The sequence below is a fragment of the Tursiops truncatus genome, chromosome 14, assembly GCF_011762595.2.
Source record: "Tursiops truncatus isolate mTurTru1 chromosome 14, mTurTru1.mat.Y, whole genome shotgun sequence".
NCBI lineage: Eukaryota > Metazoa > Chordata > Mammalia > Artiodactyla > Delphinidae > Tursiops > Tursiops truncatus.
In genome coordinates, this window is record NC_047047.1 from 82,560,536 (window position 1) to 82,582,883 (window position 22,348).

At 43.7% G+C, this 22,348-nt stretch overlaps 1 protein-coding gene across 2 annotated transcripts in view; it reads left to right on the plus strand.

The window, feature by feature from the left end:
- Positions 1-21,762, plus strand: part of MBOAT2 (membrane bound glycerophospholipid O-acyltransferase 2) — a 109,702-nt gene extending 87,940 nt beyond the window's left edge. For both annotated transcript variants that reach the window (XM_019943320.2, XM_073791601.1), the window contains exons 6-13: positions 385-439; positions 5,588-5,771; positions 9,784-9,976; positions 10,349-10,452; positions 13,071-13,135; positions 14,435-14,567; positions 17,192-17,343; positions 19,957-21,762. In XM_019943320.2, the coding sequence (XP_019798879.1) occupies positions 385-439; positions 5,588-5,771; positions 9,784-9,976; positions 10,349-10,452; positions 13,071-13,135; positions 14,435-14,567; positions 17,192-17,343; positions 19,957-20,182 (1,112 nt within the window). In that variant the 3' untranslated portion in view covers positions 20,183-21,762. The remainder of the gene's footprint in view (positions 1-384; positions 440-5,587; positions 5,772-9,783; positions 9,977-10,348; positions 10,453-13,070; positions 13,136-14,434; positions 14,568-17,191; positions 17,344-19,956) is intronic.
- Positions 21,763-22,348: the final 586 nt, after the last annotated feature.

The following is a 22,348-nucleotide window of genomic DNA, read 5'->3' on the forward strand; positions in this document are numbered from 1 at the left end:
CATTGAGGTTAGTCATTGGAATTGTCCAATAATAGAAACATTTTCATGCCTCCTTTTGAAAAGTACTATTAAATATGCTAGCATTGGGGAACTTTTAAATGTAATAATACTTTCCTTTAGAAAAGAGTCAAATTAGTTCCCTGACATGTGTTATTTATTTTGCCCAGAGCTGGACGTGTTTGGTTATATGATGGTCCTTTCACATGACTGAGCCTGTGTTGTAATGAGAAAGAAAGGGACTAGTTATACCAAATAGTTAGGCCAAAATTGGGATTATAACCTGAATTTCGAAGGAGGAAAGTAATGCAAGTGTGAATGGGAAGAAATACCATTCTTTTCTTGGGAGAAATCATAATTGATAAATTGCCTATTTTTATTTCTCAGGGATGTTTCGAAAGGATGAAGAACTGACTCCGTCACAGAGAGGCTTAGCGGTAAGGTATGTGCCTTTAAATCGTCTCCTGCTGAGGTTCACGCTGTCCCTGCTGGGGACACACACTTACTCATGGCCAAGGCTAACTTGTCCTCCTAGAAGCTCTTAGTTCATGAAAACCAAACGATCCTCCGTCTGCACGCCTCCCGCCACAAAATCCGGCTGGGCTGGGCCTCCCTTCTAAGACTCCCACAGCACCTTGAGTATTTCATCATACAGCAGCACCTCCTGTGCACCACAAGGCAGCTACGAAGTCTTCTGTCTCTTCTGCGAGGCTCTGAGTTCCCTGAAGACAGGAAGGTTGTTTGGTCTTCATGTAGTAATTATGAGTCATAATCACAGCTACCATTTATAGACCAATGACCTGATGGCAGGTGCTGGGCTTAGATGTGTTAATATAGCACAGAGACGCCATGTTTGGAAATAATGAAGAACCAGCAGGATATTCTCATTGGTACTTGAGGAATTCACTGTGGGAGAACCTGCTCCTTGTTTACTGTGCGTCCTCTGTGGACTCAGCTGAGGAATAGCTTAAGTTCTTGGCAGGGCCTATCTTAATCTAATATAATTAGACGTCAGATACTCAATTTACCTAAAGAAGAACTTCCCACAAGCACCTCGTTTCCTGTAAATCTGGAACTAATAGTATATTCTTGGCTGTCAGAAGAATGAAATGGTTTGTGTAGTAGGAAGGCCCTACCCTCAGTGCTCACCTTTGATCCCAGCTAGTACGTCTTGAGGATCTTCTTATATTTTCCCCATCTTTAAAATGATTCTATTTTGATATTCACTCTAGCCAGTCTTTATATATCAGCGAATATGCACTTGAATTTATTTAGCTGCTAAGAGGTTAGTTTGACCTGGGCTCTGTGACCTGTATGAGTCCTGGGTCCATCCCAGGAACCGCTCGTCAGGAGCCACTCAGCCCTGGTCCCCCCTTTCCCTCCCACACGGCCACCTGGCAAGACCCCAAACCCGGTTACATTCAACTCTCTGCCTGCCCGAACAGCAGAAGAAGGCAGAGTGGAAAAACGTTGTCTTGCTGATTGGAGTGTTTCGGATTTGTTACCCCAGGTTTAAAACTACGGAGCTCAGTATTAACCACAGTTCCCCTGCCTCCTCCCCGCCAGCCACTCACTTTCCACCTGCTGCAGTACTGGGAACAGCGTCCTCCTTTCTCCCCCACTCCCAGCACCCCGTCCCCGACACGCACGTGGGATGGTGTTTGCTTTTTGGAGAAAATAAGGCAACTCTGCTTCATTCTGCGACCGCCGAACCTACCAGCCTGCCTGTGTCTGTAACAGAATACTCTCCTTTCCTTCCCAGTGCCACGTATACACCGTCCGCAGTCCAGCCCAAGGCCAACTTTTCACGTCAGCGCTGAGTCCAGTTGCTTCTTGAGTACAAAACTCAAGGATTTTGCTTCTTCGGTTATCCCATCTTGTGCCTTGTCGCTCATCAGTTTTTCCCCCTCTGTGGGCTCATTCCCACCAACTTAAAGGGAGAAGACTCCTTGACCTCACAGCCCCTTCCAGCTTCCACCCATGACTCTCCACTCCTTTAGAGCAAGACTCCTTGAAGGATTTCTCTATTCTTACTTCCTCATCTCCTTTTTTCTCCCCAACCCACTGCAGTCAGGTTTCTGTCCTCGATGCTTGTCTGCCACCATTCTTTCAAGGTTGCTCTTCACCTTGGCAGATTTAATGGTCCGCCTCGGTCTGTAGGCCGCTCGACCTCTCAGCACCGCGTGACCCGTTGGCTCGCTCAGTCCGTGAAACACCTTCGCCGCTTACCATCCGGGCCACCACGTGCGTCTCACCGTCCTCTTGCCTCACCGGCTGCTTCTCTTGGTCTCCTCTGCTGAATCCCTCTGCCTCACTGCGAAGTGTTCCTGTGCTGCTGGGCACATCCTTGGACTTTTCCATCTTCTCCGGGCGATTGCTTGCCTTCCATTGGCTTTAATACCGTCCACGCATTTGAAGTCTCCTACGTTTATATCCCCATCCAGCCTCTCTCCTGGGCCCCGGCCTCGTATGTCCACCTGCCATTGCAGCATCCAGGTGTGGAGGGTAAACAGTGTCTCAGATGGAACCTGTTTGGAACAACTTCTGATTTCTGTGTCCCTTGTCCCGCACCCCAACCCCATCTGTTCTTCCACCGTTACTTCCCTCCCAGCTGCCTCGCTCTCTACCTGGTCCACTGACATCACCGCGGCCTAACCTCGCTCTCCACCTGGTCCACTGTCCGAGCTTTTCTGGCTGCTCTCCATTTTCTCTCCTGCCCACCCGGCAGCCAGAGATTCTTTTACTACGTATTGGATTATATTATCACCCTCTCCTGATGAAAACCCTCCCGTGGCTCCTCATGCCATCGAGAATAAACTAACAAAGGTCTGACGGCCGCCTGGCAGGCCCCACAGGAGCCGTAGCCTCCTTTCCTCCCTACTCAGCCCACCCGTCACTGCACAGCCCTCCCCTCCCGCACCCTGTAGCCCTTGGCACTGCTTTACTTTCCTTCATCGTATGTATCACTGTCTGATGTTTTATAATATATTTATGGGGATTGTCCCTCTCCCTGGCCCCCACTTGTCAGCTCCAGGAGGACAGACCTTCGTCTTCCTTATCATTACATTCCCATCTCCTCAACGGCAGTTTGCCCTGGGGTGCTTGTGGGCCCCAGGAGACATTTGCCAATGCCAGGGACATTTTTGGTTGTCACTGAAGGAGAGGGGCGGTGCTACTGACTTCTGCCGGGTCAAGGCCGGGGATGTGGCTAACGTCCTACAGTGCACAGGACGGTCCCCTTCAACAAAGAAATATTGTCCCTAAATGTCAGTAACGCTGAGCCTGAGAAGCCCTAACCTGGGATGACGCACAGTTAATATCAAATAAGTATTTATGGAATGAAGAACGAATCTCCCACTTGATGTCATAAATAGAGTATTACGGTTATACTTAGTTCTCGTTTCATAGCACGTAGTATAGTTATCTGCCTCTTTCCTAACATGACTTGTCATTTGTACGTCAGCAAGTTTCATGGTTCAGAATCATCTGTCCTTGAAAATTGTGATACATATTTGGACATGGTAAGATTGAGATGCGCCTTGACAACCTGGCATTGTTTTGGTCTTGAAATAAGTGGTGTTGAAATGGGGCTCTGTTGCCTGAGCACAGGGGCTCTTCGGCAGCTTTGTGACGACGGGGCACTCGTCCAGGTGTGCGAGGTGGTGAGAAGACCCTCTGTTACATGGAAAGAAGTACAAGAGAAAATCTGCCAAAACATTTTGCTCCCAATCACTTGTGAGCCCTCAAGAAAAATTACTTAACGTTCCAAAAACTTTTAAATGTAGAAAAGTAATTCAGGAAGAAATTTTTAAGGAGTTTTGGCTAAGGGGTGACCTAGCTGAGTGTCAGTTGGGCCAGAAGCACTGTCTTCTCTTTGTTTTATTTAATAAAAATATACGTGAGGGGGTTCCATCGACTCCTCTCGGCCATAGAAACTGTGCTTTTTTAGGAGATCGCCTGTCATATTAGAGAGGAAGACAGGGCTGTAACACGTTCAAGAGCCTACTTACTCTCCCCGGGTGTAGTTGTGCTTTTATTTGTGGTAGTTTATAGCTGTCAGTGGATGGCAGACTTCACAGATGGAGCTGGTTTTAAAAAATGAAAAAAAATACACTTCTGATGCATTTACATGATAATATACATGGTCTGCATAATCTCCTGCGTTATTAACTGGTTTTCTCCCGGTTACCTGCATTGAGAACTGGAATACTTCGTACACTTTAGGTACTGTGTACCATTTGGACTGACCTGAGAGCAGTTGAATTAAAAATGTTGCAGTAGGGCTTCCCTGGTGGTGCAGTGGTTGGGAGTCTGCCTGCCAATGCAGGGGACGTGGGTTCGAGCCCTGGTCCGGGAAGATCCCACATGCTGCGGAGCAACTAAGCCCGTGTGCCGCAACTACTGAGCTCACGTGCCACAACTACTGAAGCCTGCACACCTAGAGCCCATGCTCCACAACAAGAGAAGCCACCGAAATGAGAAGCCCGCGCACTGCAATGAAGAGCAGCCCCCGCTCGCCGCAACTAGAGAAAGCCCGCGCGCAGCAACGAAGACCCGACGCAGCCAAAAATTAATTAAAAAAAAAAATGTTGCACAACATCCTTGATTCCCTTCTCCCTTATGCCGCACATCCGGTCCATCAGCAGACCCCAGGGCTGTCCTGCCAGAATGCAGGCAGACGCTGCTGCTCCGCGGCGCCAGCCCCGTCACCTCCCCCTGGAGGTCAGCGGCCTCCTCACTGGTCTTCCCCGTCCACCCTTCTCTGTCCACACCCAGGGGCTAGAGGGATTCTTTCAGAACATAGGTATTTTAAAAGCCGACCGTAGTTTTTCAGCACATTCAGAATAAAATCCAAGGTTCCCTCCGCGCCTTGCAAGGCAGGCCCCTCAACTCGGCTCGCTGACTCCCTTCCTGCCTCTCTGCCTGGCTCAGCCCGCCCAGCCACACCGGGCTCCCTGCTGCTGGCCCTGCCCCCGGCTCAGGGCTTTTGCCCTCATCGTTCCCTCTGCCTGGAGCCCTTGTCTGGGACATTCACACGACTCGCACGTCTCCTGATCAGAGAGGCCTCTTCTGACTTATTAATATAACAAAATGCCCCCTTCTCCTTGCACGTAGCATCTCTGAAGTTACGTTATGTATTTTTTTATTGTTTATTTTCTGCAGCTGTTCCCTAAGCTCTATGAATGCAGCGTTCCCCTGTTTGATTTACTGCAGTATCTCTAGACCCTGGAGCGTGTGTGTAGTAGTCGGTGCACACGTAGATTTGTTAAATGAGTGAACGATTGACTAGTAAGAGATGATTCTTCCTGCCGTATCTTGTCCTCCTTGGGTTTGTTTCATCATGAGGAGTTAGGCGGAGACCCTTCGTAGTTGCTCATAAAGACCTGTATGGAAGCTCTTTTATCCAGAAATACTGTTGCGCATTCCTTCATCCTGAACTTTTAAATTCTCATTGTTTGGATGCAAATGAAAATCAGAGCTAGTTTTATTTTGGAAATGCTAAGAGAAGTGAGGATGGAGAAGATCATTCCTGTCACATTTTCTGGAAGCGAACGTTCCCTCTCACATGTTGCATGTCTTTTCGTTGCAGACGCATGCCGAGCCTTCTGGAGTATTTAAGTTACAACTGTAACTTCATGGGAATCCTGGCAGGCCCACTCTGCTCTTACAAAGACTACATCACTTTCATCGAAGGCAGATCGTACCATGTGACACAATCAGGTGAACACGGAAAAGAAGAGATACAGTATGAAAAGACAGAGCCATCTCCAAATGTAAGGTCATGAGGTTCACCTGCAGCCTCTCTAACATGTATTGATTAGCCTTGTTTATTTCAAGATACTAATGTTTTCAAGTTTTGAGTTTACCCATCTTTTTCTTTAAAAACATTTTTCGAGGTAAATGACACTTCACACAGTACCTAGTGGTGATGCCTGGTAGAAGTACAATCATGACTGAAGAACAAAAATAAGGTTACTTTAAAAGCTGTGCTGCGTTCCTTAGTGAGGATAATGCTTTGTAGTCATGGAGTATTTTACAGAAAAGCCCGTCTCGTGGATCTGGCCGAGCCTCATTTTCCAGGCTTTTTCCTTAGCTGTACCTTACATCTCTCCTCATGCTGACCATTGCCAGTTGAAATCTTACGCCTCTTTAAAGGCCTACTTCAGATATCACCTTTTCCATAAAACCTTGTCTAGTTTTCACAATACAGAAGATAATAATAGTGAACACTTTCCCAGCACTTTCAGCCCCAGGACAGTCTTGCGAGGCAGACGCTTTATTCTCACGACTTCACGTATGAGGAGGCTGAGACTCAGAGGCTAAGTAATTTGACCAGGGTTTCCAGGGTGGCAGTGGGAGAACCGGAATCCAAGCCCAGGCTGTCTGAGCCTCACACCCGAATGTCATCTTTATTCCTTGGAACAACTGATACGTCTTGTCCGGGGAGCCCGTGCGGCTCTGTGCAGGCCAAGTTCTGCTGGATTTGATCTGGTAGAATCTAAAGGTCCATGAGAAATAGGCCAGTCAACAAGTCTGTGAGACAAGAAGGTGGGGCTAGGGCTTCCCTGGTGGCGCAGTGGTTGAGAGTCCGCCTGCCGATGCAGGGGACACGGGTTCGTGCCCCGGTCCGGGAAGATCCCACATGCCGTGGAGCGGCTGGGCCCGTGAGTCATGGCCACTGAGCCTGCGCGTCTGGAGCCTGTGCTCCGCAACAAGAGAGGCCGCGATAGTGAGAGGCCCACGCACCGCAATGAAGAGTGGCCCCCGCTCGCCGCAACTAGAAAAAGCCCTCGCACAGAAACGAAGACCCAACACAACCATAACTAAATTAATTAATTAATTAAAAAAAAAAAGGTGGGGCTAGTATGCTTTCTCTGAATGTGGGGTTTGGAGCAGAGGACCAGCTCCTTGCTAAGTTATTATGAAACAAAGAGTGAATGAAGACGTGCACTCATTTGCAAAATCTCTCGTATTTTCTCTTTCGTGCCATGCAACTCATTGTGTTTTACACCAAAAAGATGCTCTCGTCTTCACAGTTTCCGTTAACTGGCCAAGTGTTAATTGATGAATGCCAGCTCAAACTGGGACGAGAAACTGGGTATATTCAGATCTCTTCGCTGACTGTTTTGTGTCAGGCTGACCACTTAACCCTTCAGAGGCCTCACTGCCGTAGGAGGAGCTCAAGGTACTTATAGACAGCTTCTATATCCCAGAGGTTTATTCTAGAATACTGAGAAGGGAATGAAATTAGGAATTTAGGAAATTCCTAGTAAGGAATTTAGGAATTCCTAACTAGGAAATTAGGAATTAAAATGCTAGACTTAATTTTGTAAAATGCTGGAAAAATATCAAGTGCAACAAACATATAAGTAGTGGTAAATCAAACCCAACAAAAAACAGTGCAAAGTTGTGTATTACTTCTGTCACCTCACTCTGAATTTTTATGAGATTTGCTCTTAGAAAACATCACTTTCCTCCTTCAGGTCATGGACATCATAAATAAGAGATTGTTGACAATAGCAAATACTCTTCATATATTATCTCACTGTTTTAGTATATTTTAAATTTAAATTCCATATGTACATAGTTCACACAAACAGTGGTAGTTATTTACAGATCACTTAAAGGCACTTAGAAACTCTTTGTGTTGTGAGTGGGGTGTGTAGACTCTTTGAATCCAAAGTGGGTCAGTCAGGTACCCAGAGGCCCCTTTGTTGGGGGCCTCCCAATTGTCTTTATCTGCGTTAGTTAAGATACAGGTTTGGCTGCTGAACCAAGGACCAAAATAACAGGAGGTTAAACAAGGTGGAAGTTTATTCTTCTCTTACAGGACAGCTCAAGTGTCAGCGGTCCATGGGTAATATGGCCGCTCCACGGGCGGGGGATCCAAGCTCCCGTTTTGGCCATCCTTAGGGCGTTTCCCTCATCCTCATGGTCTGAGGATGGTTCGCCACAGAAGTTGTCCATGTTACTTGTGACCACATAGCTACACTCAACTGCAAAGGAGGCTGTGACGTGTGGTCTTTAGCTAGACTTCACCGTGCGCAAATAGAAAATCCATTGCTATGTAAGAAGGGGGGCACGTCTCCTGGGGAACACCTGTCAGTCTCTGCTGTGATGCCGGTAGGTCTTTTCTCTGAGGCTGTTTGGTTTCTTGAGTGCGGGCTTCTCCCGTCTTCTGCCCCGGGTGTTCAGACTTGACTGCTGTTCTCTGGAGCTGGGAGGGAGGGGCTGCGGACATCGCCTCTTGGGATGCATCCACCACAGGCTCGATTCATTCCAGCCCCACTCTGGACCCGTGTCCTGAAGCCTGGCTCTTTTCTGGTTAGGCTTCCCTGAGAGTTAACTTCTGGCTTCCTGCCAGTATGGGGGAGAGGAGGCTGAGGGAACTGGGGTTACACCTGGCTTCCCAGCTTCAGGCCCCCTCACCCCTGCCTTTCAGAGTTCCTGATCCCGCATTGACTTAGCTTTTTTGGGGACTCTCGTTGGTGTGTGTGCCAGCTGGTAGTTGAGATCAGGTATATGTTACTTTAACTTGTTTTAAACTGAGACCTGGAAACTAGTGTGTACAGTCTAATGGCCACAGTACTTCTCATTATGTTACTCAAGTGATGTATCCGATTTTTAGGTTCACATATGAGGTCATTCGGTTCATCTCACTTCATTTACAATTATAATTTTTCCCTAATTACCTGTTGCAAATTCAGATGTGTAGGTTAGATATTTTGGAGGTAGGAGTGAAGAAAAGGTAGCCTTACTTTACTGGAGGAAGCTTTGAAAGACGACCAGGAAAATGAGAATAAGAACAGTTGCAGGGAAGAGCCCTTGACCTTCCAGCGCCTCCTGACAATACGTAAAGACTTCGAAAGTGCAGGAATCAGGCATGTGCTCTGACTCTCGCCTTTGAGCCTTTCTTTTTGGCCCCATTACAGAAAGTGTTAAATACGGGTGTTCATCTGCAAATAACTGTAGTTAATTGGAATATTATTTGATTACTGTGCAGCACACTAAATCCGAGTATTTTGTTACATTCTTTCTTCTGGATCCAGCCTTTTCTTTCCTGTTTCTTTACCTCTGTGGCCTGTATAATCTCCTTTATATTGAATCAGATTGAAATAGTCTAGCCTACTGAAAACATAAAAACACCATGAGTTGGTGTTTGTCAAGGTAATTGAACCTTACCAGAATAAAGCTTATCCCTTTCTTTCCATCAGAATCTTTATGCAGATCTTTTTGTTTTCTTGGGTGTGGCTCTTTTGGTTTTATCATTTGAACAAAATTGCTTTAAAGAACTTTCAGGTTTAAAGAAACGTGAAAGTTGTTTATTGTAAAAATAGTTTTCCATGAAATACCTAGAATTTGGAAAGTAGGGAAAAAGCACAATGGAAAAAATAAGCCGTGTGTGTGTGTGTGTGTGTGTGTGTGTGTGTGTGTGTGTGTGTGTAGTCACGTAAAATCCACTACCAAAACTTACTAATGTTAACATTTTTACGTAGTCACCCTATACACCTGTGTTTGCTTTTAGTTTTTCTAAGTTTACTGAAAGTCCTGAAAATACACATTGGGGTTTCTAGTGTGATTTGAGCCATAACCCAGAGGCAGTCATTAGACATAAGGCTTCATGTGTTTATACTGAGACGGTGGCGGCTTTAAATGCTGAGCACGCCTGAGTTCAGGATTTTGGATGGAGTTACAGGGTTAATACTGCCTTCAGGAGGAGTTATGTGGCAATAATACGTAAATACGTATCGATTAAGTTTATGAAGAGTCTCGTCTTGCTTTCAGGTGGCAGTTATTCAGAAGCTCTTAGTCTGTGGACTTTCCTTGTTATTTCACTTGACCGTCTCTAAGACATTACCTGTGGAGTATAACATTGATGAGCATTTTCTAGCTACAGCTTCATGGCCGACCAAGGTTATCTATCTGTACGTCTCTCTTTTGGCTGCCAGACCGAAGTACTATTTCGCATGGACGTTAGGTAAGTGACACGTGAATAAACCTTCGTGTCAACGTGTGGAAGTATAAATCTTACCCTGGTGATAGCCGGGAGAGTACCCTGTTGAGAATATATAGTTCAAGACCAATGAGAAAAACTAGGGTCATCTATTCAGGAGAAGCAAACCTTATAGTTCATGTCCTACATATAAGGATAGAGCCTAAAAACTGTTAGGAGAGCCTGAAAACTGGATCAAGGCCCATTTTATTATAATATCATATAAAAATGAGAATGAATCTACTTTGACTGTTTAAGAATTAAAGATGATAGTATATGATAACGTACATCTTCTGGGAGAACACAGTAGTTTGTTACATAGGTTTGTAATAGTTTCTTTTCCTTTGTGTATTACAGCTGACGCTATCAATAATGCGGCAGGCTTTGGATTCAGAGGATATGACAAAAATGGAGCAGCTCGTTGGGACTTAATTTCCAATCTGAGAATTCAGCAAATAGAGGTTAGTAAATCATTAAGAAGTTGGTTACCATATGACACTTTAAGTAGCATAATTTGCCTTCATAGGTTATGATGTGATGTCCCAACAGTGGTACTGAAAGATTTGTAATAATAATACTCATTCTTTCAATCAGCCAATATTTATTGGTCATCAACCATGTGCCCCAGGCCCTGGGAATAAGATCAGTACAATCTGGGCCCTCCTGGAGCTTTAATCTAGTGGGGGTTCCAGGGATACAGAAAGATTGGCTGTGATCAGAGAGGTATAGGGCGTTTCTAAGATAGGAGGCCAGCTTAGACTAGTGAGGTGATTGAGTGTGTGTGTGTGTGTGTGTGTGTGTGTGTGTGTTAGGAGGATGGGGCTATGTCAGGCAGAAGGCGTCGCCCTCCTGAGACAGTGACCTATTAGGAGGGTGCTGTGTAGGCCCAGCATGATGGTGGCCTCAACCAGGGTAGTGGCAGTGGGGCTGGAAAGACGTAAACACACTGGACGCTGTTTAAGAGACTCAGCAGAACTTGGTGATACACTGGAATCAGCAAGAGAGAACGAGTTATGAATCATGCCCAGAGGTCTGGTTTAGACCGCTGTGTTCACCGTGGTACCTTTCACTGGGGTAAGGAGCAAGGAGAAGGCTCAGGTATGAAGGGAAAGGTGGTGTGTTCAAATGTCAGACTTACCCGAGTGGTCCAGCAGGCCAGTGAACGCTGAGGCATGGGCTGAGATTGTAATTTGGCAACTATCGCACTTCAGGTTTTGGGAGGAACCACGAGAGTAGCCATGAGGGACACTGAGGGGGTGGGAAGAGACGAGAGCCCCCAAAGGAGCCCCCATCTTACAGGCCAGGCAAAGGAAGGCATGCGGGACGGGGTAGCTGCAGAGAAGAGAGGAAAACCAAAAGCATGCATTGCTCTGCAAGCCTGTGTAAGGGGCTGCTCCCGATGGGAGAAGTTACCAGAACTTTGGGTGAGAGGCTGACTGGGAACGAATAGTGAGTGGAGCAGCTGGACCCACTGCTGGACCTTGGCACCTGCAGTTGTGGGACCACAGGAAATACAGGCCTGATCAGGTCTCTAGATCCTTCTGCTGTTAGAAGGGACCCAGAAGATAGAGAAGTAAGTTAGACACCAGGGCCAGAAGCGGGGAGTGCCATAGGACCAGTGACCCGATTTCCCGCACAAATGCATGGCATGGGAGAAGTGGGGGGCAGAGAGGGGCTGTTACACATTAGAAGAGACATCAGCCAGACGTGCCATATGTTTGGATCCTGACTGACCCCACCAACTGGAAAACCATGTTTTTAAACTGTCCAGGGGTATTTGAATACAAAATGGATATTGGATGATATTAAGGAATTATTGTTAATTTGGTTAGACCTGGTCATAGTTTTTTTTTTTTTTTTTATTTTGGTCATAGTTTTTAAAATTTATTTATTTATTTTTTTGTAACATTATTTTTTTAAATTATTCTTATTCTTTTTAAAAAAATATTTATTTGGCTGGGCCGGTGTTAGTCGCGGCCTGTGGGCTCCTTAGTTGCGGCATACAAACTCTTAGTTGTGGCACATGGGATCCAGTTCCCTGACCAGGGATTGAACCTAAGCCCCCTGTGGTGGGAGCGCGGAGTCTCAACCACTGGACCACCAAGGAAGTCCCTGATCATAGTTTTTTTTTGAAGGTCCCTATTTATTGGACATAAATTCTGACCTATTTACAGGTGAAATAAGATGTCTGGTATTTGCTTTGAAATGCTCTTAACAGTGTCAGTAATAAAATGAGGAAGGACAGGCGAAAATGGATAATTGTGGAAATTGGGTGATGAATATATGGTCCTGTTTTAACGTTTTGTTCATTATTGCCAACTAAGGAGCTTTTGAGACTTTTTTTTTTTCCTAATCAGGCCCCATGAAATTTTAATAGCACAGATATATTGTATATCTCTTTATATCCTATATGTATATATGTGCCTTATTCATGAAAGAGTAAGATTTTTTGCCTCTTAAGAAGTTTTCATCCTCAGAGTTTGATGAGAGCAGTAAATAACGGACCAGAGAATCTAAAGTGGTGAGAGGTGCGGAGCCAAGGAGGGATGGTTACACAGGGAAGGAGTAGCGGCCAGGAGACCAGAGCTTCTCTCTGAGATCGGAGGGTGGCATTAGTGGGGGAAGCTTGAGTGAGGCACTGGAAAGGTAGGAAGATGTGCAGACCACTCCTCCAGGGGAAGCAGGTCCTGGGAGGCCAAGACTCCCAGCAGCTGGGGAGGGGGGCACTGAAGGAAGTGAGGCTGCACCTGATGGGGCGTCCAGTCTGGCCCCCAGTGAACGGCCGCTGAAAGGTCATTCACCTGCTCCATCAGGAGTGTCTTTGGGATAATTCCATGGCAACCCCTGTAAGTGTTAACACACAGGAGAAAATGGTGAGAATCCATTTACCTCACAGATGTTCCCTCCATTAACTCCTTTTATAGAATGATGTTACTCTATTAGAAAAAACGGTGTTAAGGAAAGAGATCGTACACTACCATCATTGTCAAGTAATGTACTCTTAGCACAGTAAGATGTTACTTACCTTTAAAGCTTCATTATTTTGTCGGCCAAAGAAGAAAGTTCCTTTGTTTTTCAGATGTCAACAAGTTTCAAGATGTTTCTTGATAATTGGAATATTCAGACAGCTCTTTGGCTCAAAAGGTAAGCTCCCTCCAGAACCACCATCAGCTGAGCGTTGGCCTCTAGTTCCTTTTTTTTTTTTTTTTGACCTCTAGTTCTTGAGGCTGAGCTTCACTGGCTTCACATTCTTAACTAAATTAAATTAACTCTGTGACCTTGTGTTAACCGGGAAGCAGAGTTAAGCAGGGTGCTACCAAGTCAGAGAACTATTTAGGCGTGAGTCATGAATGTAGCCACCACTGACCTCGTAGCCTGCCTTGAAAGGTGCCCACCAAGGTTTGAGATCACCAGTATGTCCCTCATTCATGGGAGATTTGGCCAAACAAAAATGCCTACACAGCCACCATACGTATGCCCTAGATTTTGCACAACGCTTCCAGTTTTAAAATATTTCAGGACAACAGACCTTTATATGTTGGGCACAGGATGCAGAGACCCAGCCTCTGCAGTGGGAGGTCACCATCTTGGTACAAACTCGGCAGTCATCTCTATGCAATGCCCCCTGTCGTGAGGATGATGAGGGAGTGAGTGGGAAGCATGCGAGAATGAGGGGCAAAGAGGCGCCTGTGCTGAGAATTATGAGGGCTTGTCACGTGCACACGGGGAAGGCAGAGGACCGATTACAAAAGACGGAGTTAGGACACCGCGCAGAAGCTCCCAGTCGTCCTTTCTCCTTGTTCTTGATGGGACACACTGCCCGATCTTGAGTTTATTTCATAAAAGACTGCTCCTGTGATGGGAGGGCTCTAAGCACCGTTCTGTGTAAAGAAGCCTTCTGTTGTCATGTCCTTTACTCATGACGAGTTCAATCCCTTTACCTCTTGAAATATCCAAAGCACATTATCATTGCTTCCTGGTGCCTTGCAGTCTCCCCAATGGGTGCAGATTTGCCGAACTAACCTGTTGTGTTATTTTTTGTTGTTATATTTTAAATTTGATACCTTACGAAAATCTTATTTTCATCTGAGTTCTCTACCTGTGACAGGAAAACTTTACACTGAGCACAGCCTACTTCCCAGAAGACTGTCGTTAGATCAGTTGAAAGTTCTAAATGTTACTAAAGAAAATAATAAAATAATGTAAAATAAAAATAACTTTTATATTTGTTAAAGTTCTTCTGTACATAGCATGGACTCCCAAACACTAGAAATGATCATTTTGGCCATTACGTGTACCCGTGAAAAGATGGAAATGAAATTTCTTTTCATACATCTGATCCCTAATAGCTACAACCTCCATTTTCCTAGCTCCTGACCAGGAATAAGAGTGATCGTTGTGGACTTGATAAGCTCTAATCACTCATGTTTCCATGGTTTCCAGGGTGTGTTACGAGCGCGCCTCCTCGAGTCCAACCATCCAGACGTTCATCCTCTCTGCCATTTGGCATGGGGTGTACCCGGGCTACTACCTGACTTTTCTCACGGGAGTGGTGATGACGCTGGCAGCGCGAGCTGTGAGTATGAGTTCCTTCTCATCCTGCAGTGCTGGTCACGTGACCTGGTGTCAAAGGCCCAGTGAGCCTCTTACCTACCGGGCAGCCTTGCTCCTTTGGCCAGGTCAGTGCTGCAGGCTGGCTGGGAGGTGCGCCTGGCAGGTGTGTTGAGTGTGCCTCGCGGGCTGCGCGCTCGGCTCATCTGGGAGGAAGGCCCGGCCCACAGAGGCCTCCACACCGTGTTCCTCGTTGTCACAGAATCTTCGGAAGGATTGCTGAAAACTGGGTGAAATGGAGATGACCAGACGCGTAGGTTTATTTTAGAGATGTTTCCTGAAAACTCCAGCCTTTGAGTCCTCTTTTAGATGAAGAGGGGACCGTGGCCAGGCCTAGATAACGTGGACGGGCCATTCCCCATGGCGGACACCAGTGCGAAGCAGGCCGCAGGTCTGTAGGGTATTTGAGACCTAGTGTATTATCTGGGAAACAGTTGAGGAATTAGGTTGGCGACATGGGAAAGCAGGGGGGCAGTTTAGTGTAAGTCCTTGGAAGTCAATCGGAGGCAAGTGACGTGACAAAAACAGTGTTTGAACAAGCTTCTTATGTCACTTACAGGTGAGGTGGCTTCACTTAACAAACTAGCAGATGTTTATTGTATTCAGTTTTAAGGTACCTTGGAGATATATGAGGTAAATGTCAAGAAGTATTAACTAAAGGCTATTCTTCTGTGGTTTGTAGTCTAGGGGCGTAAGGTGTATGTATGTATGTGTGTAGGTATCTGTCTGTATGTGGGGGTACATATACCACAAGGCATATATGATAGATTCCATCGCTTTTATGGATGGTAAGTACCATAGGTGTCTAGAGGGAAGGAAATCCTTTTTGGTTGGGTTGACTAGAGGTGGCCCCAGTAGGAAAGTGTGCTTGGATTTGGGCTTTGAATGATGAGTTATTTCAATAGTGACTGAAGCGTAATGGGGGAAGAAAATGCCTTTCTAGGTGTAGAAATGACATTGGCAAAACCAAGTTAGGAAGTGTGTGGTGTATTTGGGAATGACGAGCAAATCTGGTTGAAGCAGAGCCTTCATGTATGTCTAAAGGGTGGATGATTCTGGAAAGGAAGAGGGCAGGGGCGGGGTGGGGCTGGAGAGAGAGGAAGAGGCCAATAATAGAAGAACTTGAACAGCAAACTGGGGAAGAGCCTAATCCTCATTCTGTCCCACATCAGGGAGTCAGGGAAGGTGGGTGAGGGTGGAGATGGTATGCTGAGAGCCATGCCTTGGGAAATGGATTTGCCCCGGTGGACAGAAGGGGAGAGAGTGCAGGTAGCTTTTGCCGCCTTCAGCAAGGCAGAAAACCTGGGTAGCATCCTGCCACTACGAGTGCTGGTGTGTGTGGAAGAGCCACTAACCTCAGACTGCATCCCCTCTGAAGAACTCGCGTGGCATCTCAGAGCAGGGCCACGCTTCACCTATAACCATATTAGGCGAAAAAAGCGGGGACACAAGAGAAAAAAAATAGTGTTCGGTTAAGTTTGCACATTTCAAAATTGAAATGTTTTGACTGTTTTAGAAGCTAAAAAGTATTAAAATAGTGGTTATTAGAAAGCACTTTTTTCCTGAGAAGCCCTTCCCACTTTCCCCTAATGAATGATGTGTGTAATTGCCGTTGATTTTAATAAGCGCTCTTTGACCTAAGCTCAGTGTATAATAGCTGTCTTTCACAAATGCAGAGGTTAAAGAATAGGAAGGATGTCTCCTTTCATTGTAGTAGAAAAACTGATCACGGAGTGAACCTTATTTACGTATAGGCAGACATTGCAGATTCGGTTCCAGACCACGGCAATAAAGTGAATATTGCAGTAAAGGGAGTCACACGAATTTTTCTGGTTTCCCAGTTCACATAAAAGTTATGTTTACACTATTGTGTAGTCTAAGGGTGCAATAACATTATGTCTAAGTATACGTACCTTAATTAAAAAATACGTTATTGCTAAAAAATGCTAACCATCACCTAAGCCTTCAGCAAGTCATAGTCATAACATCAGAGGTCGTTGATCACACAACACCATTACAAATATAATAATAATGAAAATGTTTGAAGTATTACAAGAATTACCAAAATGTGACACAGAGTCAAGAAGTGAGCAAATGCTGTTGGAAGAATGGCTCCAGTAGACTCGCTCGACACAGGGCTGCCACACACCTTCAGTTTGTAAAAACCGCAGTATCTGCGAAGCATGATAAAGTGAAGCACGATAAAATGAGGTGTGCCTGTACTATAGTTTACAAAATATGATTTAAGGAGCTCTAGGAAGTGTAATTTTTAACTTTGGGGGGGGAACTTTTAATTTTAATACCACTTCAAATCTACAGAAAAATTGCCAAGAACTCCTATACGCACGCCCTTTACCCAGATTCACACATTTTGCTCATGTGCTTCCCCATGCACTCTCCATATTTTTTATACATACGTGTATTAGTTTTTTCTGAACCAGATCCAGCTTTTCGCATAGTAACAGTATCATTTTAGATGCCCACCAGCAACGTATGGGAGTTTCGCTTATTCCACATCCTTGAAACAGTTGATATAGTCAGTGTAATTTTATAAGCAATGTTAAAGGTAAATATTTTTGTTTATTTCAGGTGAGAAATAACTTTAGGCATCATTTCATCGAACCTCCCCAACTTAAATTATTGTATGATGTCATAACATGGATAGCAACTCAGATAGCAATAAGTTACACAGTTGTGCCATTCGTTCTTCTTTCTGTAAAACCATCATTTATGTTTTACAGGTAAGTGTTACTCTTAAAAATATGCCATCGGAAATTTTTTAAAAATTTTTAATTGAAATATAGTTGATTTACAATGTTGTGTTAGTTTCAGGTGCGTAGCAAAGTGATTCAGTTATTTACATATGTATGTATGTATGTGTGTGTGTGTGTGTGTATATATATTCTTTTTTAGATTCTTTTCCATTGTAGGTTATTACAAGATACTGAGTACAGTTCCCTGTGCTATACAGTAGGTCTTTGTTGTTTACCTGTTTTATACATAGTAGTGTATATATTTTAATCCCAAACTCCTAATTTATCCCTCTCCCACCCTTTCTCCTTAGGTAACCATAGGTTTGTTTTCTGTGTATGTGAGTCTATTTCTGTTTTGTGAATAAGTTCCTTTGTATCATTTTATTTTATTTTATTTATTTTTCATTTTAATTTATTTTTAAAAGAAAGCTTCTTGCTCTTGGGTAGAATAGAAAAATAGTACCCTAGCTTGCTTTCTGCAGTTAAATGCATTGTCAGTTACTTTAAAATCTTAAACCAAGCAGTCACAAGTTTATTTATGGAATGATTAACACCACTCAGACCTCAGATGAGAGTGTGATTTACAGCAAGGAGTATCAGCTGGGTAACCTTTGCTTCAGATCTCAAAGGTTACACTGGGCAGTAGAGCTCTTTTTCCTACACTTGGATGTGAACTAGATGATTGTGGTGGTCACTTCACGATATATACATATACCGAATCATTATGTTGCACATCTGAAACTAGTAATGTTATATGTCAGTTATATCTCAATTAAAAAAAGAGAGAGACTTCAGACTAGCTTTGGCCCACAAGCTGTAGTTTGCTCACCCCTGCTCGAGAGCCAAGGTTTAAGAGTTTATTTGTTAAAGCGGAGGCTTAAGAGTCACTGGGGATATTTTAGGGACGGAAGTAAAATATATCCTCTGATAGTCACCAGTAACGGTTGGTAAAGTCCGTGGAACATGAGTTCAGCGATAAGACTGCTAACTCCCAAAGGAAAGGAAAACTTAAAAAAGATGAACAATAATGAATATGATGAAGCAGTTAAAAAACAGCACAGCTTGTTCTTTATAACGAATTATTAATTCTCTTCATTTCTTCAGTCAAAAGATAATAAATTACTTGCATTTCATTTATTGGTTCCCTTTTCACTCTTTTATATTTCATTGGTACTTTTTCATCTCTACATAATAGAAATTATTGTTTTTGTTTTTTTTTTTTTTGGCGGTACGCGGGCCTCTCACTGTTGTGGCCTCTCCCGTTGCGGAGCACAGGCTCCGGACGCGCAGGCTCAGCGGCCATGGCTCACGGACGCAGCCGCTCCGCGGCATGTGGGATCCTCCCGGACCGGGGCACGAACCCGTGTCCCCTGCATCAGCAGGCGGACTCCCAATGACTGCGCCACCAGGGAAGCCCCAGAAATTATTGTTTTGAATTCCGTATTTTGTTTATCTGTTTATCTTCTCTCCCTCTCCCACCAAATTCCATTCCCCCCATAGTAGATAGTGGTATCTTTGAGATCAAAAACTATTTTCCATTACCCTAGCATTTAGAATGACAGCACAGAGTCATAATAATCATACAGGAAGACATAAGTAACTCCTACTAAAGTGTCCTTTTGAACAGAATTATTACATATGTCTAAATGTGACTGAGCTATTGGTTGGATTTTCTGTCTCAGGATTTTCTGTCTCACGTACTTTGTTCACAGGCACTGGCACTTACAGCTATAGAACCAGGAGGTCACATTTGGTTTATATTTAATTTGAGGCATGATACTTCTAATAATATCTTTAATAATGTGACCTTTATTTTGTGACCTTTATTTTGTAACCATCAAGAAGCAATATTGCTTATCTATTACTCACATCACTGGAATATTTGTAACTTAATTAGGGACAGTAAATAGCAGGCAAGGCTATTACTGTCCCTTTACTACCTCCATACTTTGCTCAATATTTGATTCTATGGATTTGAGAGTTTTTTTTTCAGATCTCTGCAGCTATTAATAAGTACATTTTGGTTTTTGTTCTACTTAGTCCTGGCCTTATGACCTTTACAAAGGAATGCAATATGATATCTAGTATGAGTGCTTTATAAATACCCACTGGCGTACATGGTTAGAGTTTCATCTAAGGGGGATGGGTAAAAGACTAGTGTAGGGCTTCCCCGGTGGCGCAGTGGTTGGGAATCCACCTGCCAATGCAGGGTACATGGGTTCGAGCCCTGGTCCGGGTAGATCTCACATGCCACGGAGCACCTAAGCCCATGCACCACAACTACTGAGCCTGCTCTCTAGAGCCCGCGAGCCACAACTACTGAGCCCACACGCCACAGCTGCTGAAGCCCGCACGCCTAGAGCCCATGCTCCACAACAAGAGAAGCCCCTGCAACGAGAAGCCCGTCGATACAACTGGAGAAAGCCCGCGTGCAGCAACGAAGACCCAGTGCAGCCAAAAATAAATAAATTAAAAAAAAAAAAGAATAGTGTAGTAAATATAGACATCCTAGGTGGGGCTTGTGACATTTTGACAAATGTCAAATTAAGTCTTGTTAATTATCAGAATATAATAAAGTAAAGTTTTCCCTTTTTTTTTTAGCTCCTGGTATTACAGCCTTCACTCTGCTGGTATCTTAGTGTTATTGTTGTTACCGGTGAAAAAAACTCAAAGAGGAAAGAATACACATGAAAACGTTCAGCTGTCACGATCCAAAAAGTTTGATGAAAGAGGAAATTCTTTGGGACAGAACAGTTTTTCCACAACAAACAATGTTTGCAATCAGAATCAAGAAAGAGCCTCTAGACATCCATCATTAAAGCAATGATGGGGAAAGCACTCTGATGGCTACTTTTTGTCTGTTAACAGAAACCAATCTTAGCACCTTTCAAGGGGTTTGTGTCTGTTGGGAAAGAGATCACGTGGGGGGAAATCGGACAGTTTTAGGTAGGGAATGCCCTGTATACCAGCTTGAAAATGGAGTGAAAGACCCCTCCCATGCCATGTCCCTGTGGGCCATGCCTTATCAAAAATGTTTCCATTATTTCAATGGGCACTCAGGACCTCAGCATATGTCCGTAGGGTCATAAGTGTGCCCTGCTGCTGAATGTATGTTGTGTATCCCAAGGCACTGAAGAGATGGAAAAATAATTGTGTCAATCTAGATGATTGAGAAAAATTAACTTTTCCAAATGAATGTCTTGCCTTAAACTGTCTATTTCCTAAAATATTGTTTCCTAAATGGTATTTTCAAGTGTAGTATTGTGAGAACACTATTTCAATATTAGATGTTGTATGCTGCACAGGAATTCCGGAGGAATTTGAACAGGATATTTAAGACTGTGGATACTTTAAAATGCAATAAACATCTCAGTATTTGAAGGGTTTTCTTAAAGTATCTCAAATGACTACAGTATGTTGTGAAACTGTAAAGTGATGGATGCCAATTTCCTGGAGAGTTTAATTACCCTGTGTCAGGCAGAGAGCCCTTCAAGGAGGGATTTCTTAAACATAATTAAAGGTTGGTAATGTGATATTTTAAGCTATTTTTCTTAAAAAAAAAAACAAAAAACAAACAAAAAAAAAAACAAGGGAGAGAGAGAGAAGATGACAAAGGAAAGAAGGAAGACGTGAATGAAGAAAGCACTGCGGGGGCCGGAGCCTGAGCCAGTGGCAGCTGGGACCAGCGCACACAGGTGTGCAGGGCAGGTGACCGATGCTCTGCAGACGTGTGCTCTTCATCCCTATTTATCTGAGTTCTTTGTGATTCTGTAAGACATAAAAGTTTAATAACTTTTTATTACGTTGACTTTTAAAAGAAATGTATCAAGCATAAATTATATAGAATGATAAAAGGATTGTGAAAATAATAGTGGGAGATTGCTTGAAGGTTTTGAAAGAGAAAAATCACTGAGTGAAATTACTCTCTAGCTAATCACTTTTTATCCTTGACAGTTTAATTCGTATTTGGGAAAGTTTTAGGAAAATGAAAACTTAAAGTCATTGGGTCTGAACCACCTCTGTAGAGAATAATATAAATTAGTTTCCAAACTCTTAACTTCTCACATAAAAGTTTTGCCACTAACTCTTGTTAATGAGTTTCAGGTTATTTAAGTAGAAAAATGTGCTTTTATCTTATGGGCTGATTTTACCATAATTAATTTCACCTGAATTGCTGGGTGTCTCCTTTAACCCCACAGTCTTGTGATGCTGCAGTAGCTGAAAGCAGAGGAGTGGGGTGTGATGCCAGTCTGGCATCAGGGCCACGGCCGGAGATGATGAATCACGGGCGGAAAGGGAGAAGGATGGGCAGGGCCTTCTGAGTTCACTTTTCTGTGACCCATCTTTTGTGGAATTTATTTTCTTTTTTGCCTTAAATTTTTAAATGAAATGCAAATTGTCTATCTATGATGAGTCTCTCTTTTTTTTGTCATTAATAAATTTGCAAATGAAGTTAAGGACAGAACAACTCTCTGGCTTAAGCTGTGTAGTATTTCAATTAAAGATGAAAGGAAAAGCAAATGTACTTGGAACTTTTGAGGTCTAATCAGCAAAAATATCAGTGTACCTTCCCAGAACTTTAGAAATAGCTTCCTCTTTGTTTATATGAAATGTTTTTATTTTTCTAAAGGTAATTTTTTTTTTTCTCCACCTGATGATGTTAGCCATGCCCTGTTACCTCCTGGGAAAAGATGGTTTGCTAAATAAATTTTCTGTTTTCCCATGCATTGAATTTAAGCAAACTGTGGAATGTGAGAGACTAGAAAAGATTAATCATGGAAAGTATCTGCCCCCCACAATGTCTCCTCCATTTAATTAATGCTGCAGAGAATCTGATCACTATTAAGAAAAAGTAAACAAATGTAGAGGTTAAAAGACAAGTCTAGGCATGTCATAAGTGAAAATAAGAAAGTGCGTTAAAAACTTTCTTTTTGTTCAGCCTACCTAGCCATTAACAAATAATCATGATTTAGTTCTATTACCTGACTATTTT